The sequence below is a fragment of the Trichogramma pretiosum genome, unplaced genomic scaffold, assembly GCF_000599845.2.
Source record: "Trichogramma pretiosum strain Unisexual culture from Peru unplaced genomic scaffold, Tpre_2.0 scaffold12, whole genome shotgun sequence".
Classification (NCBI taxonomy): Eukaryota; Metazoa; Arthropoda; class Insecta; order Hymenoptera; family Trichogrammatidae; genus Trichogramma; species Trichogramma pretiosum.
Window position 1 is genome coordinate 1,173,800 of NW_019641690.1, and position 27,055 is coordinate 1,200,854.

Consider the following 27,055-nt stretch of genomic DNA (forward strand, 5'->3'; position numbering starts at 1 on the left):
CATTAGTAATTTCTTTAGAAATTACCAACACTTCGGCTTTGTGTCTTACATTAATATGTAATTATAATAAATTAACTTTTTCACTATTAACGCCCAAACATTGTTAATAATTATTGCACAAGTACAGTATTTATTGGGAAGCAATAAAGTATCAAATTACTGTTTTGAGAATAATTTTTTCTAAACATATGAAAAAGTTTATCAGCTTATTAACTCGTATAATCAAAATTGAAAAGTAAAATATTTACATGTTTAAAATAAAAAATTGATAAAAATTTATTAATAAATGAAATAGTACTTGTTTTTCGAAACTTTGACACATGTCCTAATTTAGATAAAAATTCAATTTACAAATATTTCATTTATAATTGTTACTATTTGTTTGTTTTAATTAATAATGGACTTCATTGTATTACTTTTTACATGATATGAACTTTTTAAATGAAGTACACAACTCATTTTTAACGATTTTTGTGTTTTCACTTATTTTTTTTCATTGTTCAAATCACATCAACATTTATTGAGAAAATATAACTAACATTTTTAATATACATGGTCTTAACAATTATAGAATCATTACAAATAAAAATTATTTTAACAATTTTGTTAAATTCATTCAATTGCAACAAGTATCATACATATCAACTCATTATCTTCGTGAAAGTGATAAGCTTGCTTGTATATCTAAATTTATATTTACTCTTTCGAATGAATTTCCCACGCTATATTATAGTTTTAATCACAAAATTTTAAAAGAAACTTACATATCTACGTCAAACTATTTTTCATCACAGTATGTGTTAATTTTGCTCATTATGAAAAAATTATTCAAAAAATATTACTTTCCGATAAATATATTGCGTTATATTTGATTATAAATTATACTGCTGAGCTTCGATTTTGTAATGTTTTTCAGATTATCTCATTCATTCCATTTATTTTTTTGAACGATTAACAATCAATTCTAATGTTAAATGACTTTATACCACTAGTCCTGTAAAATGCAACTTCGCCGCTGCTCATAGACTTTCGTTATAAAACATAGAAATAGAAGTTGCAAAATTCATTACGGCACACACGTCTTTGACTCGATATACAATTCCTCCATCCGCTGAAAGCGCAAATCCGAATTCCGCACAATTTAAAATAACAAAATAAGTATTACGATTATTTCAGACTCTACTAATTAACATAAGTATTGCTTCAAACGCACATCCATTGATTATTGTCGTGGTCTAAATTTTCTACCCGGGTGATATGCTCACGCTATTGTAATTTACGCGATTATATTACGCTTCTTAATAAAATCACAGATTTTTCTTGATTATCCATCATAATTATTAAATGTATTAATAATTATTTTGACATACATCAGCATTTTACAAATGAATGCAAACAATTACAACTAATCGTTCAATATTGTCGTACCAACTCATAAAATATAAATTCATTCGTACGCCTACAAAACTTTACATTTCGATTACAGGGAACTATTGGATACCTTATACGAAATTGTTTCATACACGATGTCAAGATTGATTTAACAATATGGTAAAAAGTATTGGTAAAATTAATAGATTATAATTATTAATTGATACTCTACTACGGACATTTTTCCATCCATTATCTTTTTAGTTTGTTAAAGATAATCGGAATATGATTTTAATTTTCTGGATAAAGAATAAAAAAATTGTTATTTCGAAATTGAAAAGCTATCGATAAAAAATGATATTAGTTATCCAACCAGCGGATATGCTGGATGATTGTGGAAATATAAATTTAATTATAACTATATACAATTTATTTAGTGGACTAACCGTTCTGTAAAAATATTTACTTATAATTAAAAGTCTCTATCCCACCCAGAAAGATCATCAGGAGGTGCTACATCTGGGTCTGGCGGATATGCATCGAAATTGCTTGTATCAGCTGGACTGAGTACTTTTGGCTTGATTGGCGGCTCCAAGGTTCTTGTTCTTAACCCATCCCAATTGAATCCGTCAAACCATCTATAAGAGAAAAATTCAAGTATTATTTCAAGTTTATAAGACAATTAAAAATTTTTTTACTTTAAAACGGATTTTATACTTACTTATGCTTTTGAATTTCGCGAATACCTCCTTTTTGGTATCCAAGACGTTCGGCTGGGTTATCTCTAATTAATTATTAAAATGCATTAGTAAAATAATGACAGACTACGCAACTGATGAAAATTAACATGAATATTAAAATTAAATATTTATTTACCTGCAAAGGCGTTTTATAAGGTAACTAGCATTCCGAGTAATCATCCTGGGAAATTCAACGGAATCGATACCCTTTAAAATCATATTATAGGTTTTCATCGGATCAGAACCGGTGAATGGAGGTGTACCCGTTAAAAGTTCAAACATTAAAACACCAAGTGACCATACATCTGCGCTAACATCATGACCTTTGTTCAAAATTATTTCTGGGGCAACGTATTCTGGTGTACCACAGAAAGTCCAAGTTTTTCTGCCATTTTCCAATCGTTTAGCAAATCCAAAATCGACAAGCTTTACATATCTAAAAATTCGTTCAATAATGTATAAGTTAATCAAAGATTACAAACAATTCGAACAAAACAATAAATAAAGATAAGTATAGCGTACCCTTGCGAGTCGAGTAGTAAATTCTCAGGCTTCAGATCCCTGTAAATGATGTTCCGGGAATGTAGATATTCAAAAGCGTCAACGACGCATGCTGTGTAGAAACGCGTTGTTGCATCATCGAAGTGTCCCTTATCTCGAAGTATCGTCCACAGTTCTCCGCCCAAACATGCCTCCATAAGCATGTACAGATATTTTTGGTCTCTGAAGGTCTTGAACATTTTCACAATGAAGTCAGAGTCGGATTCACTCATGATCCTTTTCTCGGACATGATGTGCTGCTGTTGACGGGTCTCGACAACTTGGGATTTCTTCATTTTCTTCAAGGCGAATGAACGGTTGGTATCGCCTTTAATTTGTACAAGCTCGACTCTTCCGAAACCACCAACTCCGAGAGTAGTTATGACAGTTAAATCTTCCAAATTTACTTTTGCAAATTCTTCATTTATCCTGCACATTGTATTCAAATTATTATTAACTGCGTAGCGCAATAAATACTTAAAAAATATAGATAATGATTTATAAAAATGTAAATAAGTAGATCGCATAAACAAAATTAAAGTCACACGGGCTAAAAGTTGAATGAAATACATTTTTCGAAATAAAAATTATTCGTATGTAAATTAAAGAAATACTGGTTAAACGTATAGCACTGAAATGTAGAAGCCTTTGGTTGGAAACCGAAACTTCTAGTATCTTGTTTGCTCATAAGATATAATGATAATAAAGAAAAATATTTTTTCTGCTAGTAAGAAAGAGAAAGAGAAACTTACTTATCTTCAAGTGGCTTATGCCCTCATCCTTTACGTTAAAGCATGAAAAGTACAGTTAGTTTGAGATATGTTACAAAAACCGAGATTTCTACGCTTCATTAAGTATTTTAGTAAAAGCAATTTTACACATATTAACTTTTTTTTGCAATATTGCATCCTATAATTATTGTCTATGATATTTTTTTATGCAATTGCCTATGAAAGATTGTAAAACTCATCGTGTTGTATACAACTTACTTTTTCCTAATGTCTATTTCATCTTGGTATTGAATACGGATTCCATCAATCGACGATATTAGTTGGTTGAATGTTTCGCGATCAATTACCAGACAACTCACACCTTCGGGATCATCAGCTATGATGTTGGCTGTTCTTTGATCATCTCTGCAAATACAAAACGCAGTCGAATTTGTAGCAACAACAAAATTTAGCTTTACTGTCGCGAATCAGTATTTTGTCGCGTAGTATTAATTCTTACCCTTGCAGAGCCTTTTCGCCGAAAAAGTCGCCTTTCCCTAACGTTCTTATGTATTCTTCGCTAGTGGCACCAACTGGTTTAATGGTTACTCGGACCTGTCCTCGACTTATGATGAAAAACGTATCACCTCTTGCACCTTGTCTTATGATGTAATCACCGTAATTATAATAGGTCTGAGAGGAAAAATATTTTATTTGCATTGAATGTGATAAATTATAATTTAAAAACATAAAATGAACATACCTCTTCCAATACGTCGGAAATTTTAATGATGGTTTCTTCGGTAAAATCACTAAAGAGTGGAACACTGTAAAAAGGAATAAAAATGAATCAACTGTGAAGATGATCAGTATCATTTAATTCATTCAACAAAACTTCATGTACTGACCTTTTCAAAAAGTCAGTATATTCAGCTTGTTTGGAGAGACCAGTTCTCATCATAATAGTCTGGAAACATTGTCGGTCGATAGCCCACAACTGGCAATCTGTGGCTGCTGTTATGGTTGCTGTCCTTTTGCAATTATATAAAATGGCAAGTTCACCAAGAACTTTGCCCGGTGATAACGTGCTGAGGTACCGCCCGTCGCGCGATACTTCCACTTGACCCTCTGAAATTGCAAGAATTTTATAAAATTTGATGTTTATTTTGATGTTTGAATAATCTCATTTTACTTTCAATTAAAAGTTATTGAATCAAAATTAAAAGGGAAAACTAAATTAATATCTGATCTACGATAAACAAGTGCTATTGCAATCAATTTATTTTGACTTAAAACTTTATAATCGGGCGTGGCCGTATAAATGGCGAGAATTCGCTTCAAATCTTATACTGTCCTTCGGGCAACCGATACTAACCATACGAAACTTTCACACGGAGAAAACTCGCATTGTAGCTGACCCGTATTAAGCAACCTGTTCGCTTTTGTCGCTAATTTTAAAATATGGATTGATAATCATTTTAATAATCCAATCATTTCGTAATGTGCATTTTCTCATTTTTTGTACATTTTTTACGAAATCTGTGCTCGATATAGAAAAAAAATAATAATAAAAACTCACTTATTGTTCACGTCGTACGTGTCTTACATCATATCAGTATTATAAATGCATCATTAGGCACCGCATTATTTACCTAGAATTATTTTTTCGTTGTAGCTCATGCATTTCGAACACTTGTAGGTAAATGAGGTGTTATGTAAATGTTAAAAAATGTTTTGCTTTAAGCCTTCTAGTTTTTATTTATAATTTCAAACTCATTTCAAGAAGATTTTTGAATGTCGAATAGATTTTCATATAAACTAAACCCCTGAAAAAAATGAGTTTTTTTCTACCTTGAAATATGTAATGAGATTTTATAATTGTTTTGCAATCAAACAAAATAATACGTGCTTAAAAAGCGTATAGTTGCAAGGCTTCATTCAAACATTTTATCATAAAAAAGGCGTACTCGATGTAAGATTAAGCATTTACTGCAAACAATTTTTCTACTTGAATGTTTTATGCGATAATAACAAAAGAAAAAAAGAAATGCAAGAGACTTTTTTATTCAAAAAATAGAAGAGCATTATTATGGTAGTAGAAACGAATGCTACAAAGATAAATTTACACAAATGTAATGCATGGACTATGGTAGTGAATTGCAAAATTTGCACGTGGCCCAGTATCGTTGCTCAATCATATATTCACCAGTTTGCAAGTCGTTCGTGGCCTTCGTCGTGCATATTCTACTAAAATATTTTCTACACGTTATGTCGACACCATATTCGTGATAAGATCTAATCTGAGTTCATTTTGCGACTTGTATTTGATTTCTGGTTCATTTTTAAACTTTTGATTTGATTTAATAATCCACTTATTACGAAACTAGTGTTGAGAATGACAACTTTGTGGTACTAGAGTTGTTCTATAAATTATCATTTGTAGTGCTTCTTTTTAATTTCGGCACAATAGATTGCAGGTGAAGTCATAATTGCAAATGCTAAACATTAAATATATAGATCTGATGAAATATCGTTTGGAACTTCACAAAAAAAGTGTTTATTCTCAAGTAGAAAATCCGATTTTAGAAAAATTTCGTCAGGTCAATTGCATTTATTCGTACAGAAAGCACGAGTGTCGAATTTGCTAATTTTGTCCTCAAAAATCCTTCCGATTAGTAGTTGAGAAAGTTCACATTTTCAATCTTACGCTCGATCCGTTTTAAGTAAACTGAAAGTAGCTACATAATGCGTGCCAAAACTAAACCTGCATTTAAAAGTTGCGTCTAATAGCTTGAGAACCACTATGGTTAATTTATTATACAATGGTGGTAATTAATATAATTATTGGCAGTTGAAATCCGATAAGGAATTGCTTTATTTGGAACGCGGAATCGTAATAATACGCACTTATATCGACGTACACAAAGGTATGAAGACAGTAAAATTTCTGGAGAAAGTTGTTCCAGAGACTGCTTTCGAGCAAAAGTGTTTTAACTGAATACCTATACGTACGCTTCGAGAACGAGCGCAAAGAAACGGCGCTATACGATGTGGTTTGTTCGGAAATGCAGTTATTGCATTCATACATCCCGACTGCGATCTTCGAGTGAGAATTTAAGCAACATCCTTGATTTAAGGTTGCTGTGATCAGTTTTTTCTTGTTATTTTTCAAATGACCTTGAACTCATTTTGACTCGTGTTATTCGAGATATAACTCTATACGAGTGACATTTTTAATCTTTACGAATTTGAAAACTTCGTGAAAACCTCCCTTGAATCTACTATACTATTTGTAATCTAATTACTATAACTACGCTAATCATTTCTATTACATTAATTACTTGTATTACATTTGTATTATATTATTAATTCAAATATTAATTCATTTAAATGCTTATTTAGTCTGACTTTATGAATTTAATAATGATATTCATTAATTTTATTTGTAGAATTAATCATCACTTAGCCCAAAAATAAACGTCATAATCACATACTTTACAAAATGTTTAAATAAACCAACTCCACGTTCTAATTTTCTTTTAAACTAATTCGTATTGAGTATGACAATATAACAGCTGACATCCGTCAATGCTGTAGATTATTTAAATAAGTCTCGATGATCGATGCGTCGCGCCTATAAATATGTGTCGAAGATGAATGTAATAAATCGAGTGACGTAGGTACCTAGCGCATATCTTATTTATCCATCACAACCCGAGTCGAGTGGATCACCCTGACACTCGCTGGCTCATTATGCGTTTATGTGGAATCGCTTATAAACTAAACGATGTACTTTCTCCTAGATACGAGCTTGGAACAATTTTTTATCTCGTACTATATGAACAATTTTGGATAAATTTTGCTGAAACAACGCAGCGTTGGAAGATGCAATTGCAATCTAAGCTTGAATATTCAATTTTTAATTGGCCAGACTGAAGATGATCTCCACAACTTTCGCTCGTGGATTTCACTTTTAGCATATGTAAAGCAGCCTTTTTCATTTTCTTTAAATGGGACAGCGCGCTTAATGCGCTTGGTCGCCGCCGCTGCCTGGCTCTCTCGCTGTTTTGCGCGCAAAACAACATTTCGAATTCGCGGATGTACGATAATTTTCGGATTAATGTTTACGAGGGTCTCGTTAAAACAATGCTAACTGACACATCGTTATTTATTCCGATGTACGTGTTCGCTCGATCAATCTAGAAAATCGACAGATGATTGTTAAATTTCGCATGCAGGTGAGGTAAAGCAATTGCGAGCGGTACGGTGAATGGATTGGATAGGTCTGTGGTAACGCGAAATACGTAAAATGTGGCCATCAACCTCCAGACAAAGTCGTAATATGTAACAGGGTCCTGGGATCCGAGTATTTCGCCGTTTTATAATGCGGACAATAGCCTCGAACGGTCTATACGAATATACAATACAACATAAGGTGAGAGCAGAAAACATTTATACGGCCGTAGAGTAAATGCTAGAAAGTATCGTCGCGTATACATGTGCGAACGCGAGACAACCTGACAGTCTGATCGATTATGTCGCAAAACTTCTCGTGAGTGGATTTCCTTTTTGTTATTATACTCGGGTGCAAACGTGAATGTGAACCGCTCGCATGGTATAAATAGCCGCATATATAGTACACATAACGTGCGCGCAGGAATACAATAGCGACGATGAGTTCAGGGATTTATACGAAAAAAATGTCAAGCACAGCCAGTAAAATGTTTTCTTTCTCGATTCAGCTTTTTAAATGTGTCACACGGATTCGCAGCGAGACACATAAAAGGAGACTCGAACGAGAAAGTAGAAAAAAAGAAAAACACGATGGTAAAAAAAAAACATGGCTAAAGCTCGCAAATAACACACAGCCTCGCGTAGATTGTAATTCAGTGCCTCCTTGGCAGGGCGGGAGGTATTTCTGGCGTCCAGGAAGCACAATTGCTCATCCTGTCTTTGGATGGTCGAGGAGTATCCGCGTGCGCTTTCTCAGAGATCCGAGAGAGAGAGAAAGAGAGAGGAGAGCAGCGACTCGAGCTGTGCGCAGCTGTCGAGGCATCGAATATCCTGCACGCGGCCGACATACCAAAGTATTACGCACGCACCAAGAGTTTCATTATGAATACAGGAGACACATATAGCTCGCTCGCTCGCTGATATTTCGCTTTCGTTTTGGTCCCATACACGGCTATGTGCTCTCCGACCTCTCGACCGCGCGCGTAAAAAAAAGTTGCACTTGCAACTCTCGTGACCTGCTTGTTCTTCGGGGCTGCGATGAAAAAAAAAAGGAAGAAAAAAGTACGTTCGGGCTATATAAAGAGCAGCAGCAGCAGCCGCGCTGCGTGCAATAAACGAACGTAGCTCACTTGGGAAATGCGCGCATTCGAGAGCCTCATGGAGTGCAGCACTACACGGCTCGAGAGCTATTCTCGCAACGGAAACTCATTCTCGCGAATTGACTTGGCCGCGCGCGCGCTCGAGGCAAACATTTTTCTCATAAACTCATTGTACGTAGACTGCTGCTCGGGCTGAATAGCAGTAGTATATACGGTCGCGAGCGAGGAATTGCACATTACATCTCGGCGAGGCGGGTACACATCTACTGTATAGAGCCGAGGCGAGATTCCTTCGACATCAGCAGCAGCAGCAGCAAGACAAAGCGGCTGAATCACTGATCGTAGAGGCGCTCGTCGGGCCTCATAATAAACATTTTTATTATATATTATCGTATACGACAACACCCACGAATCGAGCTACGAGCGAGTCATGGCATTCATGATCACTATAGCCGCGCGATGAGCGCAGACGCGATTTCGATCGATGATTCCATTGTAAAAATTCGACCGGGCTCTATGAAATAATAAAGCTCGGAAATAGATCCGACTCATCGAACACGTTGGATGTCACTTTCTCACGTGTCAGCGTAATACATAAACAATTATGTACCTGGCCTGACGTGACTGGATCGGCAGGAGCGCGTCCGAGCGGGCTGGGGCGGTGCTCCGGTGCGTCGCTGACGGGCATACGAGTGAACCGGCACGATCAAGCGCGGCCTCGGTATCCAGAAGCTGTCGGCGGTGGCGGCGACTTTGTGGCCGCTCGTCCGCCAGCATCCCGAAGGACGCGGCTCGCTCTCGTCGTTGTACTCCTCCTCCTCGTCGACTGGCTCGGCAAAATCGGCAATTTCGCTGGCCTCGCTGCCGCTGTCGCTACTCGAGCTAGTGCTAGCACTGGTGCTGGAGCTCCTGGAGGCGCCGCTGCTCGCGCTGGGCACCGGACTCGCCGGGCCCGAGGAGTCGGCCGGCCTCGTGGCTACCATCCGAGGTCGATCGCGCGTCCAATTCAAACCGCACTCGCGCCAACTGGCCTCGTAGAGCAGCTCCATGGCGCGTCCACGGCAGGCGTCCGAGTCGGCCAAAAGCTCCGGGTCCTCGGGGACCGCGCGGCCCGGATAACCGCGCACTTTCATCGCGCCGCTACGAGCCGCACATATCGCCGCGCGCACAACGACTGACTGAGCGACTCAGTCTCTCTCTCTCGCTCGATCTCTGTCCGCACACGAGTCTTGTGTGTGTCTCACAAGTCCCCTTCTGCTATACGCCGAGCCGCACGAGTCTCTCTATACTCCGTCTATAGGCCCTCTTTGCAATCGCGAAGAGAAAGGCCAGCGGCTCTCGGATTGCACTGCTGCTGCTACTGTTGGTCGTATAGCTTTTTCTGCTCGCTGCTTTGTCGAGTAACGCCTGCTGATTGCTGCACGCCATGTATACACAGCTTCCTCCCTCTCTGTATTATAGGTATACGACAGCGCCTTGCAGTGTCTTTCTTGCTTTTGCTGCATTTGCGTGTGCGTTATACCTTAACGGTGCGCGGCGTTATATCCTGGAATTATCGTTTTCCCCGATCGACCAAGGTCGCTTCGCTCGACGTCACTGCCGATTCGCCCGCGTGTGTTTCGCTGCGAGCTTTGTTCGCTTCTCACCGCCTGCTCATGCTGCTGCTGGCTCCTTTCTCCTCGTGGAAAAAACGCCACAGCTACCACCGCGTGCTAATGAATCAACTTGCCGCAACCTTCCGTTCTGCGTTTATATATATGGATTTACGACTTTCAAGTCCATGGACTTTTACGTGGCGCGCCAATAATATACGAAGCGATCGCTCGATCGGTTTCGATTCGTATACAACGACTGCAGTCGGCTACCGCTTTCCAACAGGATGCTTGCGAGGCCCCCGCGACGTCTGCCGCACTCGGTGCTCCGCCCTCGCGGCTCCCGCCGATCGCACGCGTGAGCCAGAAAATCACGTCCCGATCGGTGTCTTGGAGAACATAACAAAACCTTTGACACCTCTGGCGATCGACGTGCCGCTAGCTCGACGAAACTCTAGCGCGCGTTTCACTCGTCTATGTGTGCGCAAACATTTTAGTCTTTCGATGATTGCCTGAATAAACGCAGCACGCGCCAGGCTTTCTCTCTATCTCTCTCTCTCCTTCTCGCTGCTCGATTTCCTTTTTCTTTGCCTCCGCTTAACACATATATCACGAGCCAGCTGCAGGTCGCGCCTGATTTCTTTTAACTCGTACGCTCCACACATTTATATATTATATATACTTGCGTGCATGCGGGAGTGCCATAAAAATCTCAACGATTAATTCCTGTACTTTTATACCCATGAAACTTTTCGATATTTCACTCTGTTGTGTGCAGCAAAAAATTGCAAGCGGTTTCACATCCTCGCGAGCTGTTTACTCGGCTATACTTCCGTGGCACCTATCCGCTAAAGCACACTGGCATCCGGCAAGATCGCAATAATCCTTATACTTTTTCACTTAGATCGTGGTTAATTTTATTACCAGCTACCGCCTACTTATATATGAAAAACTCATAATCACCGAAACTTCCTTTTGGCCACTAGTTACACATTATTTAATAATAACATGCAAATTATTTTTTCCCTGCATAATGATCACTATAATATATTTTCTTTCATAAGAACTAAGGTTTTATTAGACTAAAAAACGTCTAAGCAAATTCTTATAAATTTGAAACATTAAAAAATTCGATACTTTACATGAGTAAAATTTAATTTAAAAGTTTCAAATAATTAATACTTACTCTCTGATACGTATACGATGGAACCAACATCTCCTTCTCGAATAATTACAGTGCCAGCAGCAAAACTCACAGGGTACATACAATCAACGATTTCTCGTATTTGAGTGAGCTCCAGATTTTTCATAAAGTCATTATCTAATATAGCTGCTTTAATCAGTTCGCGTGATCTGTAATTCGAACCAAAACATTCTATTAATAGCGCCTTGTTAATTTTAAATAATAATTGATAATAATTATCAAATTCTTCTATAACTGGAATGTTTTTTGATTAGTAAAGTAAAATTGCACGTTTATATATTTTCGTTCCGTAGATTTTGAATTGAAAGTGTAATGAAATATTTCAAAACATCTTTAAGAATGATTGAACAAAATAAATATCAAAACATTCGAAAACATATATAGCACATAAATACATATGTGCACTGTCATAAATCTTTTGAAGCTATTTGTCTGAACTGCGTTATTATACTTTACTTGACTTTGTTTTGTTATTATTTTTATTCTAATGAATTTACATCCAAGCAATTCATTCTTCCAATGATTAATGATTAAGAAAAATAATCTGTTTCGATTTTTCTAAGAAATAATACGAACGTCGAAATTTGTTGACATTTCGAATGAATATTTGTCATAAATGTAACACAACAGTAAAAAAATTGTTACACTTTAAACTTTTTTTCTTCGGGATAAAAATTAGTTTTCCTAATTCGAATTTGATTGTAAGTTTGTCATTTATGATACTCGTAAATTAATCTTCGATTGAATTCCTGATAGCAAGTATTCATTTTAAAAAATATATGTGAACTGCAATTTTTATTATGAAAAACAATTAGAAAATGCAACACGTTATCAGACTATTCAAGTATTTTTACTCGCTGCATAGGCACTTACATAAAGGCCGCAATAGTCGGCGCGCGAATGTTCAGAAAACATATTAGTATTGGTGTATTATTGCGTCGCAATTCAATATATAGTGCCGTGCAATGTATACAGTGTGTAAAGAGCTCGAGTCTTATTTTGACTCAAAATGACACAATACATTGAAGAAAGTACACGTGTACGTATGTTCAGATCGTGCGGACTTGACGTTTTTTAACAGACGATATTTTCGTATCGGTAGTCATATAAATATGTTTTCAATTCTCGCTGATTAAACGCCACTTTTAGATAATTAAGAGGCCAGCCAAGTAATAATATTCGAAATTATTTCAAAGTCGAGTGTATGTTTTATCGGACAGATTTTCAAGTCCAAGTTATCGTTTATTATTAAAGGTACAAATCTAAGTACTTGAAAAAAGTAATAAACTGAGAGCTTCACACGTAGCGATGGATATGTTTGTTTTGATGAAAACTTGTTCGTATCATACGTACGCCTCTAATCAAGTGGTTTTCTACTTATAAAAATTGAACGAGTGCAAATTTCCAATAGACATTGAAAAAATTTTTTTGCACAACAAAATTAGCGCAGATTAATCGCGATAACAACTGGCAGATATTGCAACGATAGGCCTGAGCGATCGAGGAAGCATCAGTGGCAGCAACGCAGCAGCGAGTTCGATAAAAATTGATGCAAACGCAAAAAGTTGATCCGCACGAGGATAAAAGGGTACCTCTGAGACTTGCTGAATTTTTGTATGGGCTGGGTATCGATGTGCAGCGGCTCGGCGGAAATGGCCTGGCGCTTGAGCCGCTGGGCAGGATTGAGGGGGCCGGAAGAGACGACGCCGTGATCGACTATCTGGCGAAACTTGTCGATTTCATTTTTCAGATAAAGTATGGTGTCTTCTCGTTCGTCGAGCTCTCTCTCGAGCCTCTCGATGGTCTCGTCCTTGCTGCGCAGAGCCTCGGTGCGCTCGTGCAGCAGATGCCGCAGATCGCGCGTCGATTCCATGCCGACGTGGAATTATTCGACTCTCACAGAGAAGCTGCGCACACAGAATATCGTCCCAAAGAAACAATAACCAAGAGATAGACGGAGAAAAGTTACGGCACAGTTGCAGTAGTCGCGTACAGAAAAAAAAACAACACGTCGCGGCCTAAGGAGTCATCGCTGCTCGCTGCTCGCGCACGATCGAATCGAACTAATCGACAGCCGGCCGAGGAGAGCGATAACGATCTACCGCCCGTGCGGCAATACTGTCGCGGCCGCACAAAAAATTCGTCGCTGGCCCAACGTCACAGAGGAGCTCGCAGCGAGCCTCGGTCGTTATCTGGCCTTATCTACGCGCGCGCGCGCGAGCGACGGTGTGTGCGCACCGCAGCTGCGCACCGCTACGCAGGCACGACAGGCAGGCACGAGTCGCACGAGACGAGAATAATTCGCGGTCCGCCTGTGACAATTCTGACGAGCGTCGAGCCCAAACAGCGCTGCTGGACTGTGACGCGAAAAATCGTCGGCCGGCTGTCGAAACGATCGAGCTGGCGCGCGCTCATTACGGCACGCACGGGCTGCCCGCGGGCACCTACGCGACGCGCATATATTTGTCTGCGATCGCCGTATCGTACGTGGGTGCGCGTATAGTCGACGTCCGCCGAACGCGACATGTGGACTCGGCGTATTTTACTGCTGTTTTTTTTTCTGCGCTACGCGTGACTCGCTCATCGTCGTCGTCGTCACGCCCGCGCGGAGCTACCTACTGGAAAAGCTCGCGGAGCTTTCGCGGCGTTGCAGCGGAGCTTGCACGTAGGCGGCACGTGCAGCTGGCACCCGCGCCACTGCGATCGATGATCGCTTCGGGCGATGACGCCGGCGATGATCTGCTTATACTCAAGGAAATATGGCCGGTCGATCCGTTAGATGAGTTATGAGGCAAATTATCCAAACAAAATAATATGGACTTGGACGTGGCGCACGAGCGAGCGCGAGCCGCCCCCTTCGGCCGTATCGAGCTGTTATTAGCCTTTGGCCGACGCTATACACCTACTCTACGTAACGCGCGAGAGCTCGTAGACGTCGTTTCCGTTACTTTCCGCGTTTATTTTTAATAAATATATGCGGTCGTTTGTTTTTTCAATAAACATTTTCGTTGCCTGCATTTTCTCCTCGCTCGCTCCTCGCCGTTTCGATACATCACCCCCGCCAAACTCGACTGCACTATTCTCTGACGTTCGATGCGCCGATCGCATTTTAGGAAGCGAGCAATGACGCCAGCACAAATACTTCGCGGGCCTGCAGTACTGCAGCTATACCTATCTCGCTTTTTCTATCTCTCCTCTCTATTCATTGCCCGCTGAACCTGCTTCTCTATAAACTCGACGGACTGTAGTAAATTTACTCACAATTCCTTTTAAGGAGATCTGGACCTCACGTTTTTATCGACCGTGACACCAAAGTTTCTTTTTTTTTTAACTTTTTCTGTAATTCGAATTTCGACAAATGGCTCTATGGCGACCTTTATTTTGTCGCTAAGAATAAGCAGTTAAAATTGCAGCCCATTCCATTGAGCAGATTTCCCGGAAAACTGGATTAAAATTTTTGATCCTGACTTTTGATCCATGGCTTGATCAAAATTTTCAATCCAGTTTTCCGGGAAATCTGCTCAATGGAATGGGCTGCAATTTTAACTGCTTATTCTTAGCGACAAAATGAAGGTCGCCATAGAGCCATTTGTTGAAATTCGAATTACAGAAAAAGTTATAAATAAAAGAAATTTTGTGCGTCTCGGGCGGTAAAAACGTGGGGTCCAGGTCTCCTTAAATCGTTATTCAATAGTCTACTAATACAGTCGACTGGCTTTATGCTGTACACTAATTCGATAACGATCATCTCATTGGTATACAGAGCTCTTCAAAACTAACGAGAAACGAACAATAAAATCTATAATCTATCATTACTGTACTTCAAATAGGAGTACTTTTATTGCCCGGTAAAGAACTCGACCGCGGTAATTGTTCATTCTTCTTTTTATGTACATTAATCTTGCACTTTTATTTTAAAATATCTTCCGGTGCATCAGTAAGTTTCCGCTTTCTTTTTGCCAAAATTAATCTGCCAAAGGCCTTTACTCAAATATTCTGTTTCTTATTTTTGGACGACTTTAAAATAATAAATTAGTTGGTTAGTTTTGTGAATATTATTGCATCTACAATGAAAATTTTCATTTCAAAGAACTAAAATATTCTTAAAAATTCTACACGTACGTCGCGGCAACTCGGTCTTAATTAAGATACTTGAGTATTATTTCATCAATATGATGTATGTTTACAAGTCTGTTGAAATTATTAATACATAGATGCCTTGTCAAGGTTTATGATCGTTATGGCGGAAAAGTTAAAAATGCCGAACAATAAAATGATTACTTTGTGAGTTTAAAATGAACTAATGCTGCAAGTCATGCATAATTTCATCAGGAGAAATATTAGACTCGAGTATCAGATTGAAAACTGTGATGGATCTATTGTTCAAGAACGATTTAGACTTGAGGCGATCCGTAGTCCCGGTAAATAATAAAAATGAAAATTTTCGAATGATTTCTTTTGAGATTTTGAATAATATTTTTGGAGTGGACTATGAAATTGTTTTCATGTTGGCTTTTTCAATAAATCTAAATGAATTTTCTACATATTTTTCAATACTCTTCTAATTCAATTGAAAGAAAAAACTGTTTGCATGGTTACTTCAAAATTTTAATCAATTGCAATTTGAGTGCAAATTTACATATTAATTGTCAAGCATCGTATATATTTTCTTCAATTGTCTTCATGCTTTATTAATTTTACAAGATTCATAAAGTTGAATGTCATTATGTTTATTGTTGCCTTGCGAGCTAAAAAAAAAAGAGAACGACAAACAATTGAAATACGACGAAGATATAAATAAGCTAAATAGTACTTGACACGTTGAAAGTAATGAAAGGCTTTTTGAAAAGCAATTGGCATTGGGCATTGGCGCGGTGACAAGAATGTATTTGTTAAGTCGGTACGTTGTTGCCTTCTGCTCGCGATAAACGAAAAGACAAAGGGTAAGCGGAGCAAATCGAAAAATCAGTCAGGCCCGCGACGATCGTTGGTAAATCGTTATCGACAGCCGCTATGGGATGTGCAGGTACGGCGATGCGATGCACAGCACAGCGTTGCAGCAGAAAGCGAGTGAGGATCGAAACCGCGAGGTAGCGCCATCGTGCCGAGGCTCGGCTGTCTCGCATCGCTCCGACTTTCGACCTAGTCCCCGTGCGCACCTTCTCCGATTGGTCGCGTCGTAAAAGTACAAAATGCCTATATCGACGGAGCGAAGGACGTGAAAATACGAAGAAAAGAGGACATACGCTTATAAATATGATGCGCGGATGATTAATAAAAGCCCGAAGTACGCGCGAGTAGATGCGCAGTTTATGCACAGATCGGGCACGACACTCTGAGTCAGCGTGAGAGATGGCAGGAGAGAGAGAGAGAGAGGAAAAAAAGAGAGATAGACGCGATTATCTCATCATACATATATATACGTGTTGCAGACTTTGGAGTCGCAGATTGGCACGGAGTTTGCGCTCATTAAATATTATAGGACAATAGAGTCGAGTGGAGCACAGTGCCTCGTACGGAGTCGTATATATTCGAGGGCGATCGGCGGCAACGGCGGCTGTGAAAAGTGCCTCGGCTCGGTTCGCGCAGCAGTTGCACTCGTTGCGGGAAAGGTGGGTGGAGTGATCGGTGGGAGGGAAGAACACGTTACTTGTTTGCCGTCGCCACTTACCGGCATGGCTGCGCGCGACGACGACGACGACGCACTGCATACGCGAATGCATGCATGCATTTATATACACACATGACGACACGACGAGAGCGCATACAATCGCACACACATACAGACAGACACATGCATACGTGAACGCGTCGAGAGGTGTAGTGGTGCAGTCTCTATATGAACGCGTGTGTATGTGTGACATGAGCGTATAGAATGGCAGAACTGCGAAGAAAGAGAGTGCGCGAGCTCGCTCGAGCGCGTGTGTGCGGCGGTTTAACTTTGTAAAATATCGCCGTTGGCCGTGACAGGGGCTATTTTTAGTTGCGCGCGCTATACCAGAGAGAGATAAGCAGTTGCAGCAGCTCGTTTTTTCGCTCGCTCACGATCGCGACTCGACGACGACGACGACGACTCGACGACGCGCGCGCGGATCGCTGCTCGCCTCTACCTCTCTATACACACACAGCAGCATATATAGCAGCATATATGGCACGTATATTACGACGAGTACGTGCAGCTGCTCGTATGCTCCTGTACTGCACCCGCGGATTCTTTTCTCTGTATACGACTCGGAAAAAGACTCGCCGATTTATAATAAAGTCGAGAGAGCAACGGACCTGCACCGAGTGCAACGCGCAGCCAGGCACGTATACCTCGTAAACTTAGCTGCTCTCCAACAACGTCGTTTCAATGGCCAACCTCGCACGAATGCGCCCAACTATGCACCTCCTCGTTGTGTGCGCGTCTCGAATTGCTCGAGCACTGCGTTCTTATCGATCGTCAACAACAACCTCTACGAGAGCTTGCGACATTGCTCCTGCTGTTGCCATTGATAACCTTAACAATCATCCAGAACTCGGTTACAAGAAGAAAAAAAACAGAAAAGATATGAATTCAATTTCTCGACTTATTACCGGCCACGAGTTAACGTTCGAGCGAACTACGTACTCGGAAAATCCCTGTGAGCGCTGCGACGCGTGAACTTACGTAGCATGTTAATTACCTTTACGAGTCTGTCTATTTTCACTTGACAAAAACATTATATTTGCTAAGTAGCTTTACGAAGATCATAGAGTACTGCGTAAACGAGTGGTCCACCGTCACATCAGCTAGACGCTATTTTGTCGAGCATAAATCCAGTACATACTGGACGAAATTCAGAGAAAGATTTCATTTACGCCTTCGATATACGAATAGTTGACTTTAAAAAAGCTAAAACCGTATAGTGCATAAAACTTTTCATAGTACAATTTTACCATCTCCTTTAGCCTCGACCATAATTGTCTCTAATTCATTGGAGCGATCTGCCGCTTCGAAAGCTTCATCAGCGATCCATAACTTGGACAGTTGGCGAAATTCATTTTTTCGTAAGATGCTTGGCCCTCTCTCTCTTTCGTTCATTCGCTTTATCGCTCGGTTAAGCCGAAACGATTTTTTCATTCAGCTTGTATACACTCGAGGCGATATTGTTCGTGCAGACGCGCTGCAGCCATGACTCGAGAGCTGCCTCATATCTATACATGGAAGTGTACTCGCTGCCAACTCTAAAGGTACACACACATGTACACAGAGACGCAGCAAACTCCAACTGCGTCGATCGAGTAATAAAGCAATGAACGACTATACGACGACTCAGACGATCGCACATATGTATAAGCGACAGCTCAGCAGCAGCAGCAGCAACGGCAAAGGCCTACACGTAAAAGGCCTTTTGACCTCCTTCGCAACTCGGACGCTGCACGTGAACCGCTGCTGCTACTGCTGCTGCTGCTGCTGCTGCTGCTGCTGTGCCCAGTTTAATCGGCCGATTACATGCGAATCGAAAGAGATCGAGCGCGTTTAGCGAAGGACCGCAATGCATTCGCATTTTTATGAATGGAGCAGGTGACGATCGCGAATTACAGATGCACCGATCGAGATTCCTCGCCAAGGACGCGATGCTGCATAAACTATTTTTACGTTTATTCTCGGTACGATAGCTCCCAAACGTGTCTCTAATTATGACGTTTGTCAAAATTGAGAGCGCTTTCGAATCTCGACCGATCGTCGCACAAATCTGTGCTTCTCCTTCGCTTCGTCCGTAGCGCGTTGATTGAAATTTCGGGTTATTTTCGTTCGACAAAATTCCTACTTTTTTTTCGCGATTATATAGTCGTAGATCAACAGGTTGCTGCCACCGGCTAACGCAAACGACGTGTCCGATACGCCTCGCTTGGCGCACGTGCGCTCGCTGGAAATTGGCAGCTTGCTTTTCAATTGTTCGTGTCTGCGCAGCTGCACGCTATCTTTCAGAATTTTGTTTTCCTCAAAATTATACTACGTTTTATTTTTATTTTTATTTTACGACTGCTTTTCGACTAAAATCCTAATGACAATTGCGGCGCTATTTTATTCACGACTAGACCGAGCCAACTGCACTTTGCGCGGAATTATACTACATTGAAGACGAGTATATATTACTTGTTTTATTTTGTATTCAATAATTTTATGATGAAATAATAATATATATTTCGTTGTTTTGATTAAATTTATTCAATTTAAACATGGAATCATTAATACGATGAGAATATAAAAATAGTTTTTTGTGATATAACACTTGGGTCAAAAATAACCCATAATATTATTGTTTCGCGTGAGCGTTTTATGTACATATAAATATACATTAATGAGTTTTTTTTTCAATGGCAAATAGACAGTCTCTTATTTAAAATACTATCTACAGAAAAAAGAAGAAGAAAGAAAAATGAATAGAAACGAATTTTTTTCCAGTACATTTTGATTTTTTTAAATCGAATTCAGTAAAAGCCAGTATGCGGAGCATTATCGCTTTGGTAACGTTATAAAGTCGACTTCGTGAAAATTGTTGAAAAAGTGTACGTGACTTTTATTTACATCAATTTATATCGGGAGCCTCAATCGTTATGCACAAAGCGTGTGTGCATTATGCAAATTGCTCGATTGGTCGTAAATGAATTTCGACAATAAAAGTTGATTAATACTTTGAAATAGTTAAAGTAATAATAAAATCAAGTAATTATAAATACTTGAAGACAACGAGTTGTACAATAATAGGATTGAAAAATATCGGTCGCTTTCTATAAATAAACAATAAGTGCAGGAAGTAATACAATGTCGCGGGCGAGAAAATAAAACTTTGAGAATAGATTTGCAAAAGCTCGAGCTCGAGCTCGAGAGAGAAGGTGTCCGATTTGGCAGTCGAAAATAATAATCTCGTAGCAGCTCGATCGTAAACTACAGCCACAGTGCGCGTAATTGAATGATTTAATATGATTAGGCGCGTCGCTACGTATATCGTACGTATAATGGCCAAATATGTATCAAAGTAATACAAGACAGTACAAGCTGGTAGGAGAGAGAGGTGCTGCTGCGAGATAACTAGCGCGAGACAACACGACATCCGGTGTATTGTTGATATTTAAAAGAAAATTTGTTTTAATCGATTATCATACGCGCGAGAGAGAGATCAAATGAAACGAAGCACAATGATGATATACTCGGTGCAAGGAGACCGAAGCAACGATCGGGTGAAATGGCGAAAAAGCTGCGAAAAACACGAGAGAACTAAATGTTGAACTATATAAGCGCGTCGACATGGAGCGAAACGAATCCGAAAGTGAAATGCGCGCGATGCTATATAGAAATGGAAACATCAACACATGGGTGCTTTGGTTAGTGCAGTAGTAGGCTGTGCAAGCACGTGTTGTTTTACGAGTTGGTTCACTCGGCGTTGGCCGCGGCGGCGGCGTCCGTCGTCGATTCGCTAGTCGTCGAGTCTCTCAAGGGTCGAGAAAGAGAGAGAGAGAGAGTCGGGACTGGGGCCAAAAATAGCCGACTGCACACAAGCGGCATACGAGAGGCAGCAGCGCATTGCATTATATACAGCGGCGGCGACGACGAGTTGCGAATTGGCGCTGCAGTATAGCACGCCGAGTGTGTTGTCTCACGCAGTGCAGAGCTGCATAATATACACATGCTGGCGCGCGTGCACGTACGCCATGTATAGCGTGTAGGTATATGCGCATTGGAAGTGCGGCGGCGAGCGCGAAACACGGACTGCGGACTGGTATACAAAGATTGGCTGGCCTTTTATATAGCTGCGTTCGCGGCGGAAGCTTTCGGTGTATAGCCACCGCGAGAGCTGAAAAAAGGACAGCGAGCCTCGATAACGTTATAAACAAACAATGGCTCGAATCGTAGTCGCGATGCAGTGCCGCCGCCAGCAATAAACCGGTTCCCCGTTCCCCAAGCTCGACTCTTTCTCTCTCTCTCTCTCTCTCTCTCTCTCTCTCTCTCTCTATCTCTCTTTCGGTTCGCCTTGCGCGCGAGAGAGCTATTTGCGCCGCCACCGCCTCGCTTGCCTAGAGCATCTTGTGTATATCGCAGCTCGCTGTCTTTCTGCTGTACTGCGACTACATATCTCTCGACCGAAAATCCATCGATCCTCGATGGATCCTCGATGGAAGTCGACGGCGACCGAGCGTCGATGCGACCAAGTGCAACGACGATTTGCGATCATCAGGCAGCAGCAGCAGCAGCAGCAGTCGCACTCAACTCGGCTCTAGAGTTGCGCACGCGCAGTCACTCCAGCGATTATTTATTTTTTTCCTTTTTTAAATCGCATACGTTCCACCACCAGCGCATTACTACACGACGACGACGACCAGCAGCAGAAGCAACACCAGTTACCCTCCCGCTTCTTCGAGGCATTTTTTACTCGCATTCCGCTCCAGTCACACCTATGTTTCTTGAATAAGTTGTCGCGGCGTTACACATGCGCTCCTATATGTATATATGTAGGTACGCGCACCGATACCTGCCACCACTGCTGCTGCTGCTGCTGCTGCTGCTTACAACGCCGCTACGCAAATCTCCCAAGGCATGTTCGGTATTGTGTTTGCGAGGAGTTATTTTTAGACCTCTATACCGATCGTGCCACGAATAATAATATGGATATTTAATATTCAGGCTAACTTGAAGTTAAATTTAGAAGACCGAGCGAGCTTTTACTTGTTTTAGCAAAAAGTTCACGCGATGCTCAGCCATACACGCTTGAGATTCAACCTGTTCGCACTCGCGAATCTACTTGTGCGTTAGCGTCAACTCTAGCATGACCAACGACCAATGCCGTAACAATAACGTAATTATTGCTCGGCTAAAGACAGAGCCCGCGTGTGCACCGCCGGCTCCAATAGTAGTTGTGCGTACAAGTGGCAATCGCAGAATGTAAAAGTGACCTTTGAATCAGACTCGGTCGTCGCCGACGATGACGAGCTGCTGCTCTGCCGCAGAGACACTATAATGCATCGTCGTGGTGCAGCGCATACCACGTGACCTCGAGTTGAATGGCATCCAATATCGAAGTTCCGGTTAGTTATCGCGCGATTTTTATTCCCTATGCCCGATGATGTAATTGTGAAAGCTCGCTCGCATATTCGGCGGAGACGGTCGGGCCAAGGTCATTTTGCTCTCTCTGTTTGAGATTTAACTCGATGTTTGCAAAGTGTTAATTTGCAAAGCGGATGATGGACTATTTGATTTAGCCAAAGTACAAGAGCCCTTTCTGATGATCGTGTTTTTTTCTTCATCAAAAGTTGTAGATGTTGTGTTTACTAGATGAACCAAAATGGTTTGACTTCGCTACTACTTAATTGTTCATAATGCATAATTGCTCATAATATTATTTCTTTGCTCAAGGACATTGTGCGGATTTTTTCCTCGATTTTATTCTAGATCGTATTGTTGTCTGATTACGCGTAATACTTGACTTTTTTGGTAATTCTGAATCTTCAAGCGCTGTCACGAAGGTTTAAACATTTATTGCTGAATATTATTACCATAACACGTATGCGTTATTATTGATGAGTTTTTAGCTCGTAAACAACGCAGAAAATGGGTAAAAATAATTCATTTCCTTGGAACTTAATTACTCGAGATGAAATGATATTTTGTTTGTATTTCTTGAATTAATTAATATGAATTGTAGCGAACAGTGCGTACTATTTACTCATCGCGCAGCGCGCGCTTGCAAAAAAATTCACATTAAACAATATTTAGTTTACCATGAATAATTAACCATCTAATTAGTAACGAGTAATTTTCCTAGGCTTTTCTTAATTAATAAGACATAAATAGAAACTGTAGTGAATTGTTTTTGGAAAATTCATTTCAGGCGAAAAGCTCCACTCAGACATTTCGTTTATAATTTTCCATCGATCGAGTGTACATGAGCAAAGCCTACACATTGAAACGTATATCGACGAGCGAGACATTTTAAAGAGCGAGCTTAGAAATTATTTTCTTTCAATTTTACTGCACGATAAGGAGCATTGCAGCGCTTCGATATCAAGTACGAGCTTGTTTACTTACGGGTTTGCAGCGCGATTCGAAATGAATAAAATGTGAAAAACAGCGAAAGAAGAAGAAGAAAAAATACCACATATAAACAAGACAGCTTCAAAAGGAGAATAATTATATCGACAACACAGCGAACTATTCGAATTTTACGTGACAATGATAAGACAAGTTTACCGAATTAAGCTGACGACGCGATTGTATATTTTTAGCAGTAATTTATTTGATGTTTGATAATTAGAAGAATATGTGTAGAGCCTTGTTCATTAAAGACTGGGACGATTTTATTACTGCACATGATTTTGCTCGTTTATTGAGACATTTTAAATTCGGTGGATAAAAGAATCGTGTTTACTTGATAGTTATAATTTTTGTCATTTTTTGTCATAAAGACTTTGAAGTTTTTGTTTTCAAAAGCAACGTCAAAATGATTAAGCACGAACAATGTCAGATGCAAGTTATCAGCATTTTTTATGTTGAAATCTCATGCATCGCCAAGTCATCGGGTTATGTGTATATGTGTAACGAACAACACCGATGCACACACACGCACACAATCCGTCGAAGCAAATCCCTACACGATTATTATTGAAAAGCTCCGAATGAATGATTGAAATTCGCATAAAATGGAAAACGATCGCTGAGTTGTAATATAAACATACGAGTGGGTTTTCGTAGCAGGCATTATAAATTGCGCATGTCGAGAAGCCAGAGAGTCATATAGCTCGAGCCGAGCGATTGACAAGCGTATAAAAGCTTACGTATCGGTCTCTCTCTCTCTCTCTCTCTCTCTCTCGGTTAAAAAATTGAATATCCTCGCGAGTAACGTAGCCGACATTACAGCACTGAAATTAGCTCATCCTATTTTTAGAATCGGACGAAGAAAAGCAGTTATCAACGCTTGCCTTTGATACGATAAAAAGACCGAGATACATTCCGTGCATTGAGAGCTGCTGGCTGTTGTTGCGACTGCACAATGTTTGCCGATGATTTTTAGTCAAACGGCATAATTTACAGCGCGACTATATATTCGACAGATGCGACTCGCTGCATCGCGTTAACGCTCAAGCTATGCTGATTTGTTCAGGCTATGCAAAGCACTCGACGTCTCGCACGTTTCTGGTGCTTTTTGGCATCGACTATGAAAACGATGTTTGCTTTTTTTTTGTATTTCTGTACACTCGTTATTGTGTTTGAGCGATCGAGAGCTAAACTTCATTGCCGCAAATAAACACCTCTCTATCTCAGTCCCTTTAATAAGGAAATCTGCAGAAAAAAATTGTGTAAATAACTGGAATAGTTATTACAGACAACGGGGTAAATACACATTGTCGGCAACGAAACGTCAATAAGCTGAAACGGAGTCGTACAATCGAGCCTTGTAAGTCATAATGACAAGTGTATAAAAACAAACCCATAGTACGGTTGGATGAGTTTGATAGGCTCAGGTATTGTGTACACAGTGTACGCGTAGGCATAGGCTCGATTCGACCTCCCCCTACTCAAATAGGTACAGATCCAAACGTCAACGAAGTGTTTGCCCCGAGTTGGGAATAGTTGACAATAGATAAGGCGCGCACGCGTCGAGAAAGAAACGGCCTCCGATGGGGCTCTTTCTCGGTGGCGATCGGTGTGCATGCAGACACTTTTGTTCAGACTTACCCGTCGTTTTTGTCGATTCGCTTGAGGGCCACGGGCTCCTGCAAGCCCGGCGGCTCGGCCGATATACCCTGGGCCCTTTGCTTGCGCGGCCGCAGCTCCGAGCTACTGGCCAAGGGCGATTTAAAAGGCAGGACGCTTTGGAATTTGTCGAGGTGGCTCCGCAGCTCGAGAATCTCGTTCTCCTGGCGTCGCAAGCGGTCCAGCAACTCGCCGATTTTCTCGTCTCTGTCTTTTATCTGCTCCTGAAGTTCGTTGAGCTTGAGACCGAGCCTCTGCTGCTCGGCGTTGGGCTGGGGTGCCCTCGCCTGCACCATCGGCACGCTCTGCTGCAGCAGCAGCTGTTGTTGTTGTTGCTGCTGCTGTTGTTGCTGTTGCTGTTGCTGTTGCTGAACCTCGTCATCGTCGGCCAGCCTCTGAGGCGGCGCCGAAAAGCACAACGAGTCGAAGCAGACGCGCATCTGGCCACAAGCTTCGCTGATCAACTTGCAATCGGAGCCGTCCATGGAAGGCAGAGGAGGAGCAGCAGCCGGGGCGAAGGCTGCCTGAAGCTGCTGGGGCTGCAGCTGAAACTGCTGCGAGAGGCAAGTCTGGTGGGCGACTTGCTGCTGAGCGAACTGTATGACTGGCAGAGTGCGCGGCTGCTGCAGCTCGAGTCGCGCCAGAGGAGCTTGCTGCAATTGGAAGGAGGGAAAGCTGATCGGCTGGCCGGCGAGATTGCAGCCGATGAAGTTTTGCTGAAGCTCGAAGGTGGTCGTGGTCGTGGTCGTGGTAAGTTGTTGTTGTGGTTGCGGCTGCAACACAGTCTGGTGCAGCAGCGGCGGCGGCGCAGCTACTGCGGCATCGCGAGCTAGCGCGACTCCTGGTTGCTGCAGTGACTGTTGCTGTTGTTGCTGCTGCGGCTGCTGCTGCTGAGCTCCCTCCAGCGTCGCGTGCGGCTGCTGCTGCTGCTGCTGGGGGACTTGTTGCCGCTGCTCATGCGATCGCGCAGCTGCGGGCATCTGAATTCGTTCGGTAATACTGCACCGCTGCTGCTACTGACTGCTGCTGCTGCTGCTGCTGCTGGCTCGTAGCTCGTAGTATAGTAGTAGTCGCTCGCTTCGTCTGCGGCCTCGGCTCTGGCCAAGGATATATAATAAAATATATACCGATTGCGTATTAAACGTAGTACGACGCGTCCGTGAGCGAGCCGCCGCTATCGGGATAAATAATATTCGCTGCTCCTACGGGTAATTTCGAGGCACTGAACTACTATACGTGATCGCGCACAAGCACAACTCGACGCACTGATATGTCCAACTCGTTTCAACAGCAATAATAAGTCGAACGTCGTCGTAGTCGTCGTCGTCGTCGTTGCGATGGCACATCGCTCGCTGCTGCTGCTGCGGCTGCAGGCGTGTGCACGTGCCCGAATAGATCTTTTGCGCAGACGACCACACGACTCTGTACACAACACGCTCGTTCTCTCTCTCTCTCTTGTGATGACTGCTCCGTTTTGCAATACTACGCACGGACGGAGCCTCTCTCGCGCACATCGATTGTGCGCCACGCGCGCCCAGCACAACTGCGCTACCGGCGGCGGCTAGGCATTCGACGTTCTGCAGACTCGATATGCGAGCGTCCGTCCGTGTGCTATAACCCGCCTGGCCCCGCCACACCTCCGCTCGCGCTGCAGCTCCATCCGATTTTCGATTGATCGGTAAGGTGGTCGCGACGTTAGCGGCGCTCACGACGACTCGCGGACTCTGTTCTACCGAGCGTAGGATTCTCTCTTTGCGCGCGCCCCTCCACTTGTACTCAGCGGCGGCTGGTAAGAACAGCTCGGCTTTCGCACGCGATCGATTATGATTATCGTCGTCGTTCTAGAATCTG

At 41.6% G+C, this 27,055-nt stretch overlaps 1 protein-coding gene across 1 annotated transcript; it reads right to left on the bottom strand.

Annotated features, from left to right (window-relative positions):
• Positions 1–325: 325 nt before the first annotated feature.
• LOC106649867 (cGMP-dependent protein kinase, isozyme 2 forms cD4/T1/T3A/T3B-like) lies at positions 326–26,752 on the bottom strand. Its single transcript, XM_014367559.2, has 10 exons — positions 25,187–26,752; positions 11,473–11,639; positions 4,270–4,489; positions 4,125–4,188; positions 3,882–4,054; positions 3,641–3,787; positions 2,634–3,080; positions 2,248–2,547; positions 2,093–2,155; positions 326–2,009 (listed from the first exon to the last, which is right to left on the bottom strand). The coding sequence occupies exons 1-10, from the start codon at positions 26,182–26,184 to the stop codon at positions 1,844–1,846; spliced, it is 2,745 nt and encodes a 914-aa protein (XP_014223045.1). The 5' UTR covers positions 26,185–26,752; the 3' UTR covers positions 326–1,843.
• Positions 26,753–27,055: the final 303 nt, after the last annotated feature.